This window comes from Miscanthus floridulus, chromosome 15 (genome assembly GCF_019320115.1).
Source record: "Miscanthus floridulus cultivar M001 chromosome 15, ASM1932011v1, whole genome shotgun sequence".
NCBI lineage: Eukaryota > Viridiplantae > Streptophyta > Magnoliopsida > Poales > Poaceae > Miscanthus > Miscanthus floridulus.
This window is the reverse complement of record NC_089594.1, coordinates 51,531,156-51,543,792: the sequence shown is the minus strand read 5'-3', so window position 1 is coordinate 51,543,792 and position 12,637 is coordinate 51,531,156. Positions and strand designations below refer to the sequence as shown.

General features: G+C 47.4%; 1 protein-coding gene across 1 annotated transcript; it reads right to left on the bottom strand.

Annotated features, from left to right (window-relative positions):
- Nucleotides 1-996: 996 nt before the first annotated feature.
- On the bottom strand, nt 997-1,299 carry LOC136507471 (uncharacterized). Its single transcript, XM_066502185.1, has one exon. The coding sequence runs from the start codon at nt 1,297-1,299 to the stop codon at nt 997-999; it is 303 nt and encodes a 100-aa protein (XP_066358282.1).
- Nucleotides 1,300-12,637: the final 11,338 nt, after the last annotated feature.

Below are 12,637 nucleotides of genomic sequence, written 5' to 3'. Positions count from 1 at the left end.
TACCAGGACAGGAGGATTAGTGAGCAATGCCTTGAGTTTGGCGAGGGCTTCTTCAGCCTCAGGGGTCCACAAAAAGCGTTCTGATTTCCTCAAGAGGCGGTATAGAGGCAAGCCTTTTTCGCCAAGGCGTGAGATGAAGCGGCTCAGAGCCGCAAGGCATCTTGTAACCTTCTGTAATCCCTTGAGGTCTCGGATCGGTCCCATGTTGGTCATGGCCAAGATCTTCTCCTGAGTTGGCCTCGATGCCACGTTCCAAAACTATGAATCCTAGGAGCATGCCTTGAGGAACCCCAAACACACACTTCTCGGGGTTGAGCTTGATGCCCTTCTCTCTGAGGCATTTGAAGGCTATCTCCAGGTCATCGATGAGATCCCTGGCCTTCCTAGACTTGACCATGATGTCATCCACATAGGCCTCAATGGTTCGCCTAATGTGCTCGCTAAAGACCTAGGTCATGCACCACTGGTAAGTGGCCCCTGCGTTTCTGAGGCTGAATGGCATAGTCACGTAGCAGTACATGCCGAATGGTGTGATAAAAGAAGTCGCGAGCTGGTTGGACTCTTTCATTTTGATTTGATGGTAATCAGAATATGCATCAAGGAAAAGACAGGGTTTCGCATCCCATAGTGGAGTCAATGATTTGGTCGATCCGAGGTAATGGGAAAGGGACTTTTGGATAGGCTTTATTCAAATCGGTGTAGTCTACACACATCCTCCACTTCCCATTTTTCTTTTTGACTAACACAAGGTTAGCTAACCACTCTAGATGGGATACTTCCTTGATGAATCCAGTCGCCAAGAGCTTCTATACCTCCTCGCTAGTGGCTCTGCGCTTTTCCTCGTCGAATTGGCGCAGGCGCTGCTTTACCAGCCTGGAGCTAGCCCGGACATCCAAGGCATTGCTCGGCGACCTCCCTTGGTATGCCTGGCATGTCCAAGGGACTCCATGTGAATATATCAGCATTCGTGCAGAGAAAGTCAACGAGCACAGCTTCCTATTTGATGTCGAGGGTGGCGCTGATCCTCAGCATCTGCTCATTGGGGCAGGTGGGGTTGACTGGGACGAGTTTGATGGCCTCCACGGTCTCGAAAGTCCCGGCGTGATGCTTAGAGTCGGGCACTTCACTGCTGAGTTGGTCGAGGTTGACAATGAGGGTCTCAGCCTCCATGATAGCCTCAGCGTACTTGATGCACTCGATGTCACAGTCGTATGAATGCTCGTACGCCGACTCGATAGTGATGACGCCGTTGGGGCCCAACATCTTGAGCTTGAAGTATGTGTAGTTAGGGACCGCCATGAACTTGGCGTAGCACGACCGCCCCAAGATGGCAGTGGTAAGTTCCCTTGAACCCAACCACCTCAAAAGGTGAGGACTTCCTTGTGGTAGTTGGAGGAGGTACCGAAGCAAACGGGCAAGTCGATGCGCCCAAGGGGCCGCGTGCGTTTCCCCGACACAATGCCATGGAAAGGCGCAGTGCCACCCCTAGAGCTATGACTGGTTGAGCTCCAAGAGCTCCAGGGTGTTGGCTGTAGAGGATGTTGAGGCCACTGCCTCCGTCCATCAGGTACCTTAGTGAGCCGGGTGTTGCCGATGATGGGGTCGATGACAAGTCGGTACTGCCCTGGGCTTCGGGACGTAATCGAGGTGGTCGTCCTAGTCAAAGGTGATTGCCTCCCAAGACCAGTTGAGGTACTAGGGGGGTAGCCACCTTCACCGAGAAGACCTCTCGATGTTCTTGTTTCTGCTGTCATGCCGTGAGGCACACCAAAGCCCCGCCGAAGATCATGAAAGCATTGTGCACTTCGGGGAATCCATCGTCCTTGTCATCGTCCTTATCGTCGGCGTCCCTCTTCCTAGCATCGTCGTCGGGGAGCCTGAGCTTGGCATAGTAACGCCGGAGCATGGTGCACTCTTTCGAGGGCATGCTTCACCGGGCCCTAGTGGTAAGGGTAGGGTTTCTTGAGCATGTCGTCGAAGAGCCCGGGGCCTCGAGGGCCTTGGGGTTTTTTGCGCTCTACGGCCATGACTAGACCAGCCTTGAGGACTTCTTGCTTCCCCTGGTGACCCTTCTTCTTTTTCTTGGGGAGGTGGGGAGCCGAGCCCCCGGGGGTCTCGTCCCTCTGCTTCCCCTTGGCGTCATCATCAGGGAAGATGGCCCCAACGGCCTCTTCGCCCGAGGCAAAGTTGGTGGCAATGTCGAGGAGTGCGACCACCAAGGTTGGTACGTTCCAGCCCAATTCTCGGACCAGGTCTTGGTAGGTGGTGCCTAGAAAGGAAAGCCTGGACAATTTTTGAGTCGCCTGATGCTTGGCAACTCAGTGCACTTTTTGGAGAAGCGCCGGATGAAGCCTTGGAGAGACTCATCTGGCGCCTAGCGACAACTCTTGAGGTCCTAGGAGTTCCCAGGGTGCACGTATGTGCGCTAAAAATTCCCGACAAAGACCCTCACCAAGTCGCGCCAGTCGTGGATCTATGAGGGAGGGAGATGTTCAAGCTAGGCTCGCACCGAGTCTGACAGGAACAATGGGAGATTGCGGATGATGAGCAGGTCATCGTCCGTGCCGCCTAGCTAACATGCTAGGCGGTAATCAGCCAGCCAAAGCTCAGGGTTGGTCTCACCGTTGTACTTCATGAGGTTGGCCAGTTGCTGAAATCGGGCAAGGAAATGAGCAACGCGGATAGCTCTACTAAAAACTCAGGGGCCAGGCGGCTCAGGAGAAGGACTGTGGTCCTCCTCACTGTCGTAGCGGCTGCCCCGGTGTGGATGGTAGCCCTAGGCAGGCCCTCACTGTCGTGGCGCCATCGTCGGCCGACCACCTCGTGGTCGCCTTGTGCCTCGCGTCGATTGTCGAGGCGGATGCAGACCGAGGGGACCCTATTGGCTATCGATACCTGAGCAGGCTTAGGACTGAACTGAGGCCCCCCTATCCTACTGAGGCGGTGCTGTGGGAAGTTCTAAAGCGCCCCCAGTACCACCTAGAGGTGAAACTCTTGGCCTACTATACCACGGTGGTCTCGAGGAGATCCCAGAGCTCGCCATGGACCCATCGCCCCTCCGTTGTAGAGGGCTCGAGCATCATTCAGACAAGCATTGCCATGGCCACGATGTTCTGGCTGGCGCAATTGAAGATTGGAGGTTGCTCACCCCGTTCGTCATTATTGATGCGGTGGTGGACGTCGCGGGCCCGCCGCTAGGCTCCTCCGCCATCACCGTGAGCTTGTGGCTCCTGCTCGAGAGTGTCTCGGAGCTGCTACAGGAGGAGTCGATCTTGGTCAACCTTGGCCTAAAGCTCACAGAGCTGCTCTAGGTTTGGTCGTCGAAGTTGTCTAGGGGGCAAGGTTCTCATTCCGTGCTGCTGGTGGGACAACGCGTGAGGGTGTGGCATCGCCTGCTTTCTGGCGAGGCGGGGTATGGTTGCCTGCTCCCTCATCCTCATCGCCCAGTGCTCAGCATCTCGAGTCCAACGTGGAAGCATTCATGAGTTGGATCGTAAGTGCCTTCGTCGTCAGAGTTGGAGTACCGAAGCAATAGTTGCTCATGGCTAGGAAAGCGACGCATGGCTTTAGGGTCGCGAAGTCCAGAGAAGTCCGCTCCAGCCCATGCCTCGTCCTCCTCCGAGGAGTCAGCATGGGAGTGAGTTGAAGTCGTGTTGCCGAAATCGAGGGTGAAGCGTTGGTGGCGTCCTGAGGGCTCTGTGTGAGTAGAAGCATAGGCGGAAGCATAGGTGGCAGTGGCATTTCTCAACCCGAAGGGATACGGGGATGGTGCCATTGCCAAGCCTTGCTCCACCAAAGTCGACTCCTCAGGATGTGGTGGGGCAGAGCTCGATGTCGAGGCATCGTTGTGTGCCACCGGCATCATTCCCCTATCTAGGCTCAGGCTAGATAGGTCCCCAACTAGGGACCTTGTGCCAACAGCTGGGGGTGGGATACCGGTGGAGAGTGGTGTATCGCCCTGAGTTCAGTGTGGTGTCAGGGTGGCCCCGCTCGCGTCATGCCTGGCGAGCATGACGAGAGCGGCCGCCCAGGCGCCGCCTGTGCCTAGGCTGTGGGTGCGTGATGTCGTCATTGGTCGATGGGGCTCGGGGTGTGAGAAGTACCATATCGTACTCACATCCTAGAGACATGAACTCTAGGCTCCCGAACCAGATCACCGTGCCGAGACGCAGTGGTCGTATGGGATCTGCCATCCGGAACTTGTTAGGGATATGAGGCTGACACACAGAGCCCCTACCTGGTGCGCCAACTGTCAGTGTTTTGGACTGGTGGGCCCTCAACCAACTAGTAAAAACATGCTGCGTGCCCCTAATCCTAGGATGGTGATACAAAGAGACACAAGGTTTATACTGGTTCGAGCAATGGGTGCCCTACGTCCAGTCTAAGAGATCGATCTTGTATTCCTTGCACCAAAATACTCATAGTAGGGGGTTACAAGCAGGGCGAGAGAGGGAGCTAGTCCCAGGTCTCTGCGCGGAGCGGTGTGGATTGCTTGAGATGTTGATCTCAGGCGGCGGAGAAGTGTGCGTGTTATAGAAAATCGAGTGTGTGTTTGTCTACTTCGTGAGTTTCGTCCGCCCCCCCCCCCCTCGAAATAGCCCAAATCCCTCCCTTTTATAGTTGAAGGGGGGATAGGGGTGATACATGTGTTTAACCATGCGGCCTCAGTGCGAACAGGGTGATGAGGACATGGCATCTTCGGATACGAACAATGATTATAAGGTGTGCTCATTCCAACATTTGCATAGTGGCTTTGGTTATAATTCACTTGGTTCCACATGTACATGTCACTATTTGATTGTAGGTTCAAATGTGTTTCATAATGGAAGTTCATCAAAGTTGAACTTTCGGTTCGTCGGCAGCCCGACAGTGCCTCATTGGGAAGGCCATAACTCATCCATTCAGAGTGCGATCGAGGTCAATGAGCACATGATGGAAAGCTTGTTTGATAAGATTTCAAATAGATCTAGTTCCATCTCAATATCATGTCGGCAAGGCCTCCAAATCGCCAATATATTCTATCGCTATTTCTGGCGGGAGCTACACTGTCATCATGGGTTTGTTAGACATCCTTGGGACCCAGGCCCAAGTTGGAGCATGTCCCAAGAAGATGGAGAACTGCCTAAGAGATGGCCTTGTACGTCCTCCTCCTTGGCCACCACCTTAGGAGGCCAGCAAGGACGTCCAAGCCAAGCCAGAGGCCCAGTCCAATCCAAGATCGAGTCTGCCTCGGCCGTCAGGACTAGTCTACAATAAAACGGATGTCCAGGATGCATCCGATCTCCGTTTTTGATGATCCACATATGGATGGAAAGATAATTTCATAAGGAAACCAATGGAAGTGGTCCCACATCAAAATTCCATCAGAATCAATGGGAATAATCGAAATAAGTTGATGTCCAGAATCTGTCACGGCGCTACGTCGTCGTCTTATGGGCCGTTGGGCCTTGTAACGTGTTGGGACACCTTTAGGATGTGAAGAGGGATCATTGGACGTCCTCTTAGGATATATAATCAGTAGCCACCACCTACATTAGGTTTTGGGTTTTGTTTTAGATCAATCTGTCATTGAACAGTCGCCGTTATCGGTTTGCAAGACCCCAACTTCGAGTGCTTAATCATGCATCTGCAATTGTCACTTTAATTGAGTTGCTTTTTATCTTGTTCTTGCTTGTGTTCTTTGATTCGCAGTAGGGATTAGCCTTCTTGGCGAGGTCAACTAGATTATGACACGGTTGATAACCAGAGGAGACGTGGTGCTAAGGTTGCAGGGTTTGGGTCTTTGTGATCTGAAGCCGGATCGGTGTGTCGCTCTCCGAACAAATCAGTTGTTTATCTTGAACCTAATGGAAGATCGGGATCCCCGTCTACATTAAGTGGTATCAAAGCTTCAGGTATACCGTCAAGTTCATATCTTACCCTTAGTTCGAGTGTTTTTGCTTTTATCCCATAGTCCAATGCCATATTTGTTTCCTGTCCTATAACCATCCGCGCCATAGCCTTTGCATGATTCAGTTTCAGAGTCCGCTTTGTTGAGTGTGTCCTAGGTCAAAGTCTTGTTGCTTGTTTAGATTGTGTTCTTTTCTAGTTTGTGTTGATCCCTTCACCCGCCGCTATTCCTGTATCACCATCGGTTTGCATCTTGTGTCCACTAAAATCCTGATTCGAGCAGCTTCCTTAAAACAGTCATAACTTTTGCATCCGAACTCAAAACAGGGGAAAATTTTATATCTACGGAGAATGCCAGAAAATTTTAGATCTATTTCATCCCAGCATTTCTAGGTTCGCAAAAATTAGATTTGCAAAATTCAATTAGGAAAATTGAGTTTCTAGGCCCACAAGTTTTGGTATGCTTTTTAGCATAGTCCTAATTTTCTATAGGCCACATCTTTTATTCAATTGAGCTCAAATTTTTTGTGGTTTATTCTTGTGTGCTCCTTGCTGAGAAAAAAAATATCAAAAGAGCAAAAGCAAGAAAAAAAGATTGGACAAAAAAAATAAAAGAAAAAAATAGTAAAAGAGAATAGAAGATATCAAAAAGGAGCACATAAGGAACACACAATAGCTCTATTGTTTGTGGTATCTTTTGTCTTGTTCATATCCATTGCTACCTTTAATACTTGTTTCCTTTCATCCTTGTTTCCTCTCTTGTTTATCACAACTAGTGATAGAAACACGTATAGGCCAGCAACTAGGACAAGTGCTCTGGACATTTATTCAATATTGCTGTCTGTCACTGACTTGTGTGCCACATATATATATTTGTTCTTTTTTGTGCCTCCCAAGCTCCACATATACTTCAGATCGGTACAGAAAAAGACCCTTGCAATCTTAGTGTCACACCCTCATAGGTATCACGAACCAACCACCGGTTGTACCATCCACTGCTTTACGTTGGTAAGAACCTTGTAAGAACTTGGTAAGACGTGTGAGAGTGTGATTCCACTGACCAATAAATAGTTGATAGGGCATTTATTTTGATTGCTAACAATGCCAAACAACGAGTTTCTTTTTAAGTGTGAAATACAGGACATCATGGACCGACTGACTACAAGGATGGATGAAATAATTGTAAAAGCGGTCACTAGAGCGTGCACACAACCTTCCTCCTCCGCTGCTACAACGTCATCACCGTCACCTCCCGCATGTACTACAGAGTTTGCATAGCGCATGCTCAGTTCTCAAATGGAGAAGGCAGAGCAAAACCAGTTCAACAACTTGTTCCAAACATACTTTGTTGTGAAGGAATGACGTTGTTGTGTTATGATTGATGGTGAGACTTGCAACAACCTTGCAAGCTTAGAGATGGTTGAGAAGCTTGGTCTGACCACACAGCCACATCCACATCCATATTACATGCAATGGGTAAATTCTTGGGATAAGATAAAGGTAACTGAAATTGCTCGTATTGAGTTTTCAATTGGTCTTTATAAGGACAACGCAGAATTTGACATAGTACCTATGCAAGCATGTCAATTATTGCTAGGCAAGCCATGGATATCTGAAAATAATGTTTTGTACAACACAACTACTAATAAATATTTGCTCAGATATAATGGTAGAAAAATTACTTTTATACCTATGACTGCTACTAAAATTTTAAGAGAAGATCTCATGAGAGCAGAGAGAAGAAAAAATGAGCCTTTTAGAAAAGAATGGGCTATTTCAGATGTTACAATACCATCATCTAAATCTGAATTTTTACAAAATGGAGATAGTGCTTTGCCTCTTGTTGGAACTAATATTTTTGCAGCATGTATCCCAAAAAGAGGACAAGGTGACTGAGAAAGAACAGGTAAATGTATCAGGTAAGAGCTCTCTTGATGTGCTGATTTTTTCCACCAATGATGCTAATAATTCTATACTAAAATCTTCTATTGATTTACCTTTGACACATGGCGAATGTTCTACTGATCTTTGCGATAGAGAAGAGTTGTGTGATAGTGATATGATTATTAATGTGCCGCAACTAGTGAATGAGAATGATTCTTTTGTTTTGGAACCAAATACTTGTGCTAAAAATAAACAATTGCTTCCAATTGCCACTGAACAAGATGAACTAAAATTGTTGTCTTCTCTAAATACTTTGGGGTATATTGAGTTTGAGACACTATGTGCTCTGAGTAGTTTAGAGGAGAAATTTAATTGTGTAGGATTGCCATGGTTATCTAGATGTACATGTCACTTTATTGGCAAATATAATTGTAAAGGAGAGTATATGGTGCATCGTGTCTATATTTGTTCAACTCTGAAATCTCCTTTTATTGTGCAAAAATATGATCAACTAGAGGGCACCAATAGCGATAATGTTGTCATGTCAAAATCCCCAAGTTTTGTAATGAGGCAACATGTTAAATTTCAAGAAGGGGAGCACTGTTGGCTACTACTGGCAACTTGTCCACCAGCTAAGCTCAAACCGAGGATGGTTTGTTGTCAAGAAGGGGAGGATGATGAGGACATGGCACCTTCGGATACGAACAATGATTATAAGGTGTGCTCGTTCCTACATTTGCATAGTGACTTTGGTTATAATTCACTTGGTTCCACATGTACATGTCACTATTTGATTGTAGGTTCAAATGTGTTTCATAATGGAAGTTCATCAAAGTTGAACTTTCGGTTCGTCGGCAGCCCGACAGTGCCTCATTGGGAAGGCCATAACTCATCCATCCGGAGTGCAATCGAGGTCAATGAGCACTTGATGGAAAGATTGTTTGATAAGCTTTCAAATAGATATGGTTCTATCTCAATATCATGTCGGCAAGGCCTCCAAATCACCAATATATTCTGTCGCTATTTCTCGGCGGGAGCTACACTGTCGTCATGGGCTTGTTAGACATCCTTGGGACCCAGGCCCAAGTTGGAGCACGCCTCAAGAAGATGTAGAACACCTAAGAGATGTCCTTGGACGTCCTCCTCCTTGGCCACCACCTTAGGAGGCCAGCAAGGACGTCCAAGCCAAGCCAGAGGCCCAGTCCAATCCGAGTTCAAGTCTGCCTCGGCCATCAGGACCAGTCTGCAATAAAATGGACGCCCAGGACGCATCCTGAACTCCGTTTTTGATGATCCACATATGGATGGAAAGATACTTTCATAAGGCAACCAATGGAAGTGGTCCCACATCAAAATTCCATCAGAATCAATGGGAATAATCGAAACAAGTTGACGTGCAGAATCTGTCACGGCGCTGCGTCGTCGTCTTTTGGGCCGTTGGGCCTTGTAACTTGTTGGGACACCTTTAGGACATGAAGAGGGATCCTTGGATGTCCCTTAGGCTATATAATCAGTAGCCACCACCTACATTAGGTTTTGAGTTTTGTTTTAGATCAATCTGTCATTGAACAGTCGCCGTTATCGGTTTGTAAGACCCCAACTTCGAGTGCTTAATCATTCATCTGCAATTGTCACTTTAATTGAGTTGCTTTTTATCTTGTTCTTGCTTGTGTTCTTCGATTCGCAGCAGGGATTAGACTTCTTGGCGAGGTCAACTGGATTATGACATGGTTGATAAATAGAGGAGACGTGGTGCTAAGGTTGCAGGGTTTGGGTCTTTGTGATCTGAAGCCGGATCGGTGTGTCGCTCTCCGAACAAATCAGTTGTTTGTCTTGAACCTGACGGAAGATCGGGATCCCCATCTACATTACAGGGGGGCAAGTCTGAGCCCTATAGCCTATTACTATGATGGTATGGTTGATGGAGACGTCTTGTCCTCGAGTGCTGGAGCAACACGTCGGTCACATCTGATCTTGTGCGGCGTGGGAACTCTAGTGATGGCTGGACACCGGGCCTGGCAAGCGACATGCTGGTTGCTGTGCATTGACTGCGTGAGGAGCCGAGGCCTAGCTGGTGCCTAAGGCCGAGCCATCATAGGGGGCTTGGCAGGCATGAATCCCAAGGTTGCCAAGACCCTGAAGTGAACTGCCAAGGCGTGGAGGGAGCAGATGGTTTCGTGCACTAGTTCTGAGGGTATAGTAACCTGGACTTGACTCCGCACTGCCGCGTTGTTTCTAGGAGCAGGGGTTAGGTAGCACAGTGCAGTTCAGGTGCCGGTCATGGGCATAGTACCGAGCATAGTGGTTGGTAACCCCTGTCCAGTCCTATCTCGGGCGGCATGGCTTCGATGTGACTAGCAGTCTAGTTGGCCACGCCGCTGTGTCGAGCCGTTGTTCGGCTGATATCGCGGGAGCAGTCAAATGCGCTGGTTGGACATGATGTCTTGTCTGAGAAGTTGGTCAAGGCAGGAAGCAACAGGGTTGTTTTGCTAAGCCAGCCTTGAGTGAGGCAGAGAATCGGTGTCTCGTCCGAGGCTGGACGCACGGGGCCTTGGGCGAGACAGAAAATCGGTTCCTCAGGCCGAGGCCTTTCGCGTGGGGCCTCGGGCGAGATAGAGAATCGGTTCCTCGGCCGAGGCCTTTCATGCGGGGCCTCGGGCGAGACGGAGATTTGGTCGGCCAGCCGAGGCCTTCCGTGCGAGGCTTCTAGCGAGGCAGAGAGTAGGTGGCATCAGACATGGCTAGGGTTTGGTCAACAGTTGTCCCTTGGCTTTGACCCTGATGGGGTCTAAGTGATTTTTTCGATTAGTCGCTTAGGGGACCCCTTCTCAGTGGTACCTGACAGATACTTTCTTCTCTTTTGTCTTGATTGAGCTGCTTTCATATGTTGTTGGATAATCCAGTACTTGCTCTTCAGCTTCAGTGACAAAGTTAATGCCAAAGTATCTTCTTTCACCGGGCTCGACCCAATTCAACGAAGTTCTGCATTTCCTTACCGTACAAGGCTTCAAAAGGAGCCATCTTGATGATTGCTTGATACTGTTATTGTAGGAGAACATGGCTAAAGGTAGCCATTTCTCCCATGAACCCTTGGAAGATATAACAAAAGCTCTCAACAAATCTTCTGAGATCTGGTTCACTCGCTCAGTCTGTCCAAAAATTTGTGGATGGTATGCTGAACTTCTAATTAGTTTAGTCCACAAGACCTGGTGCAACTGTTCCTAGAAACTGAGCTATAAGCTGTGGTCCTCAATCTGAGATTATAGTCCTAGGTATTCCATGTAGTCTCACAATCTAGGAAACATACATCCCAGCATACTTCGCCGCGTGATATGTTGTGTTAACCGGTATAAAATGTGCTGACTTGATGAGACGATCTATAGTGACCCATATTGAATCGTGACCTTACTGTGTCATTGGAAGGCCTATAATAAAGTCCATACTAATTTCTTCCCATTTCCAACCTCAAATAGGCAAAGGCTAAAGTAATCCGATAGATTTCAAATGAACAACCTTTACTCTACTACAATTATCGCACCTAGCGGCATAGGCAGCGATCTCTTTCTTCATCTTAGTCCACCAAAAATGGGTCTTCAAATCTTGATACATTTTGCTACTACCCGAAATGGATTGACAACTTGGACGAATGGGCTTCATCTAAAATTTGATTTCTAAGCTCATGGTCCTTTGGTACCACAAGTCGGTTCCTCAAACCATAGCACACCTCTTTCATCTAATCTGAAATGCCTGGTTTCTTGTTCTTGCATCTTTCTCTTGATGTGAAATATACCTACATCTATTTTCTATAGTTCTATGATTTTGCTCTCAAGTGAACAACTAATAGTGATATTGTGTAGTACAATAGGATGTAATAAATTAAATCCATCTTCCAACAATGCTTCCATAGTGTTGCAATGAGATTTCTGACTAAGTGCATCTTCCACAACATTGGCTTTCCCTGGATGGTAGTGCACTTCTAAATTGTAGTCCTTAATTAGCTCTAACCATCTTTGCTGTCTCATGTTCAGCTCAGGTTGGGTAAAGATATATTTGAGACTTTTGTGGTCAGTATATATATGACATAGGATTGCCCAACAAATAATGTCTCCATATCTTAAATGCATGAATAACTGCTGCAAGTTCTAAATATGTGTAGGGTAATTGACTTCATGTTTCCTCAATTGTCAAGAAGCATAGGCAATCACTCTTCCTTCTTGCATGAGCACACCCCCAAACCTATACCCGATGCATCACAAAATACATGAAAAGGCTTTTCAATGTCGGGTTGTGCTAAAACTAGAGCGGTAGTTAACAGAGTCCTTAGGGTGTGAAAAGCTGCTTCACACTCTGGTGTCCATCTAAACTTTTCATCTTTCTAAAGTAGTCTAGTCATGGGCTTAGCTATCTTGGAGAAATCTAGAATGAAAACAACAATAATAACATGTTAAACCAAGAAAACTCCAAACTTCATGAACCAAAGTCGGGGCCTTCCAATCTATGACCTCTTGTATTTTTCATGGGTCTATATATATTCCATCCCTTAATAAGATGTGACCTAATAACGGTACCTTACTCAACCAAAATTCAAACTTGCTAAACTTTGCATATAACTTATGTTCCCTCAATCTAGATAGAACAATTCTCAGATGCTCTACATGATCTGCCTCATTCTCTGAATAAATCAAGATATCATCGATAAACACAACCATGAACTTATCAAGCTTGGGCATGAATACTGAATTCATCAAGTACATGAAGTAGGCAGGAGCATTCGTTAGTCCAAAAGACATGACCAAATACTCAAACAAGCCAGTACCTAGTGAAGAAAGTTGTTTTAGGTATATCTTCTGGCCTGATCCTTATC